The sequence below is a fragment of the Cupressus sempervirens genome, chromosome 11 (assembly GCF_028749045.1).
Source record: "Cupressus sempervirens isolate cs-2001-9-10 chromosome 11, ASM2874904v1, whole genome shotgun sequence".
Taxonomy (NCBI): Eukaryota; Viridiplantae; Streptophyta; class Pinopsida; order Cupressales; family Cupressaceae; genus Cupressus; species Cupressus sempervirens.
In genome coordinates this window covers 563,521,691-563,525,732 of record NC_143128.1, presented here as the reverse complement: position 1 = coordinate 563,525,732, position 4,042 = coordinate 563,521,691, and the positions used below count along the sequence as shown (strand labels likewise).

Below are 4,042 nucleotides of genomic sequence, written 5' to 3'. Positions count from 1 at the left end.
CTTCAGTGCTGCTTGAATTTGCACGCAGGATTTCCCTTTGATCTTTCCCTGATTGCATCACTCCGTTGCTTAGATCTACCGCCTGCGTTTGGAATGCAGCAGCATACAAATTTCCATCTTGATCTTCAAGATCCATGTTATTGAAATTGCTTACAAGATCTGCCTCAATTTGATCAGAATCATGAGCCGCGTAAATACATGAACCTTGGCGTTCACGAGTGTGATGAGGATCTTTGTCATTGAATTCCTGTGCAATGTCGTCATGGAACTCTTTGCAGCGGATTCTGATGTAAACAGAGCATCCGCAGAGCATTGCAAGCTGTCGGCCTTTGCTTAGAAGCCATTTCTTCCTCCTCACAAATGTCTGCAACTTCCTTCTCTTCTCTATCTCGATCGATCCTTCTTGAGGAGAACGGCAATCGCAGTTTCATGATTTGTATGTTGGCCATTGAACAGCTCAGCCACAAAGAATTGCGAGCTTCATTACGCCCTTCTTCAAAACGCCCTTCCGCCTCTTCACAAATCTTTGGGCTTTCACCGCCATCGGACACAACCCCACCTCCTTTCTTCCCATGATTTGCCTTTCATTATTCACATGTACGATACATATATACTTGGGGTAGATAGCTTCTCCCAAAAGTAAGCAACCTATTTTAAATAAAATATTAACAAATAAGTCAACATATAAATAATTAAAAGAATGTCTTACAGATAAGTGCAAGTTAAATAAAAGAATGTCTTACAGATAAGTGCAAGTTAAATAAATCACATCTGCGTTGCATGTAAAGTCAATTAAAAGTAATTACACAGTCTTTGAGTTTTCAAATTATTACTTTACTAAAAATTATATATTTAGAATTATTTTTCATTTATTTACAAGAAAAAATATATGATTAGAAGAAAAGGAGAAGTATTAATTTACATCTAAAAACTATACCTACATCAACATCAAAATACAAACAGTTGAAACATTTTAAAGATAAATACAAGTTCAAAAACTAAAAATAAAATGTTAAAATTTAAACATTGTTGCTAGGTTATAAAATTGTTTCAAATTTTATAAGCCATGGTTAATTTTTGAAACTTGCTTAGTTTTAAGCTTTAAATTGACTATTTTCTTCCCGAATCTTTGTGAGTTTCTGAATCTTTATCTCTCCGGCTCGTTCTCAGCTCCGCACAGCACTTGAAATTTTAAAAATCCGGCCTCTGAGCTCAAATTTATCACAAATTAATGGAGAAACTCAAAATATGTGTTTTCAAGTATATCATTAACCATTAACCCCTTAAAAGATTAATGATAACGTCTAAAAATACGTTTTTCTTAACGATAACGTTCAAAAACACATTTTTCTTAACCTCTCAAAAGATTAATGAGACAGTTCTTAACCTGTGTCACATGTAAGTTGTAATAACAAAAGGGCAATTTTGATTTCATGGCATTATCAAAGAGGAGGAATATCTTATTTGCCACCTTTAACGCACTCACAATAAAGACAACTCTCAGTGTACAAGTCATATGAGCCTTCAATCCATGGAAGTGCTAAGGCAAGTGGTTTGACTATATCAGAGTCGTGCTCGAAAATATCAAATTGTTTGGCTATTGCGTGGAGACACCAGTTCCCTCGCTGGTTATGAATACATTTCAAATGGAACTCTGTTTGATCATCTTCACAGTGACAATATGAGCACTGCTTTCATTAGAAAACATGACTCAGCATCGCTATTTAAGACTCCAGAGGCAATGCGGGAAAAATCCAAGAAAGATTACAAAAACAATTATTATCATTACTAGTATGAAGATGTTTCTTTTTCTCGATTATAGGCGTGCAAAAATCTCAACCAACTCCAGCAACTCCATGTCCAATTGTTCACTAAATAATCCATCAAGAGAGAAGTCTGGGGAAATTTAGCAAACCCGGTGACAACATTTCATTCTGGAATGCAAGGATAGGAGAGTATGCAAACGGTAGTTTTTACATGGAAACGTTTAAGGTTTACTATCAAATGTAGTTCTATGAATGGCAGAATCCAAACAGTTCGACGTTACCATTCAAGGCATGTACTGGTTTATCAGCCGTATAAGATGGAAAGAGGGTTCATAATCACGTTGTCAAAGCTAGATTTGAATCGGATGTCCATGTGAGTACTGCTCTAGTGGACATGTATTCGAAATGTGGGTGGATAAAGGATGCCCGTCGAGTGTTTGACAAAATGACTCAGAGGGATGTCGTTTGCTGGACTTTTATGATTTCAGCTTGCGAAGAACTGGGAGTTCTGCATCGGGGTAAGTGGATCCATGAGCACTTACTTAGGAAGGAGTTTGAATCTAACGTGTTTGTGGGAACTACCCTAGCGAACCTGTATGCAAGGTATGGCAGTATTGTCGATGCACGCCAAGTGTTCGACAAATTGTCTCAACGAGATGTAGTTTCATGGATTGCTATAATAGCAGGATGTGGCCAGAATGGATATGCAGAAGAAGCTTTAAACCTTTTTCATGAAATGCATTACCAGAGACGTCAAAATGAACCATTTCATTGTATCCAGTGCTTTGAGTGCATGTGCAAGCCTATTAGCTATGGAACAAGGGGAGCAGGTCTATGCTCATGCCATAAAACTTGGATTTGACTCAGAAACTTCTGTGGGAAAATACACTCGTACAATGTTCGCAAACTATGGAATCTTGGAGAAGGCACAAAAATTGTTTAATGGAATGCATAAACGAGATTCCATCTCATGGAATGCACTTATTTCGGGATATGCCCAGTATGGAAATGCAGTGCAGCCCTCCTACATTTTGCTCAAATGCGCGGATTAGGTATTAAAGCTACCTATGTTACGTTTGCCAGTGTTTTAAGTGCTGTTGCTGATGTAGATGCCCTAGAGGAAGGTAAACAGGTTCACGCAGAAGCCATTAAAACTAGTTACTTCAAAGATGTACTTGTTGCAGGATACACTCAGAGTGGAAATTGAGAGGAATGCTTTAGATTCTTTCACCACACGTAGTTGGCTGGGATGAAGCTTAATCAATTCTCGATATCCAATTTCTTAAGAATGTCTTCTAGCTTAGAAGCTCTTCAATAGGGTTATGCTCAGCATGAACATGATCAAGAAGCCCTTGAACTTTTCTAGACTATGCAATCGACAGGCTTGATGCTGGACTATTTAACTTTTGCTAGTGTCGTCAGTGCTTGTGCCAGTTTAGAAGCATTGGAAAATGGATATGCCCAGAGTGGGCTTGGTGAAGAGGCATTGCAACTCTTTAATCAAATGCAACGGTCTGGGTTGAAAGTAGATCTATTTACATTTCCTTCTACAGTGAGTGTATGAGCAATTGATGTTGTGAAAGACTATTTTTTTGTCCATATTCAATATGTCCAACTTGGCGATGATCATGAAGAAGAGTCTTATCAAGTAACATAACAAGTCAATGATTCGATGAATCGACCATTTGAATGTTTCAAGCTATACATTTCAATTAGTGGTCATTGTTATTTGAGGTTAATTTTGTTGAGGTTAATTAACCTCACCCAAATCACGTATTTGGGAGGTAGTTACTAACCACAAAAGGGTAGTTATTAACCTCTGTGTCTATATAAGGGCTTTTTTGGGCTTTGTAAAGGGACTTTCTGGTTTTAAAAATAAGGGAATCCTATGCTGAAATTTTGATTGAGGGATAAATTTTGGAAAGTATGTACACTTTTTATCTCTGAAATTGAAAAATCTCTACTACTTTCTTGGTGCAAGGAAATGAAATGAGATGTGCTTTGGGTTTCTTATTTTAAAATCAAAATTGTTATATGCAGTAGTAGACATTCTCATGGTGCTATGCGAGTGTTTACGAATGATAATGAATATACTTGGTAATACTGATTGCCTTCAAGCGTAGTTCTTGATCACCTTTGTTATCAATCTTGTTTACCGAAGAAGGTTGTGAGGACGTGTGGTGCATTTGTCCTAAATGACTTTCTCCTGATCTTTAAAGTTTTAGATTCTTTATTTGAAAATCCTTTTCAATAATCATAGCATACAAGGGAGTTGC

General features: G+C 37.1%; 1 protein-coding gene across 1 annotated transcript; it reads left to right on the top strand.

Annotated features, from left to right (window-relative positions):
* Positions 1-595: 595 nt before the first annotated feature.
* Positions 596-3,330, top strand: LOC149530881 (pentatricopeptide repeat-containing protein At1g03540-like). Its single transcript, XM_089808259.1, has 8 exons — positions 596-619; positions 1,171-1,260; positions 1,568-1,738; positions 2,026-2,076; positions 2,188-2,518; positions 2,634-2,766; positions 2,850-2,962; positions 3,149-3,330. Exons 1-8 carry the CDS (start codon positions 596-598, stop codon positions 3,328-3,330), a joined length of 1,095 nt encoding a protein of 364 aa, XP_089664385.1.
* The last annotated feature ends 712 nt before the right edge of the window (positions 3,331-4,042 follow it).

What these genes read in the sequence shown, in the direction of transcription:
- LOC149530881 (XM_089808259.1), top strand. Translation starts at nt 596, where the DNA reads ATGTACGATACATATATACTTGGG. An exon ending in CTCAAAATATGTGTTTTCAA is followed by an intron (nt 1,261 to 1,567) that starts GTATATCATTAA and finishes TGACTATATCAG; the next exon opens with AGTCGTGCTCGAAAATATCA. An exon ending in CATGTACTGGTTTATCAGCC is followed by an intron (nt 2,077 to 2,187) that starts GTATAAGATGGA and finishes GGGTGGATAAAG; the next exon opens with GATGCCCGTCGAGTGTTTGA.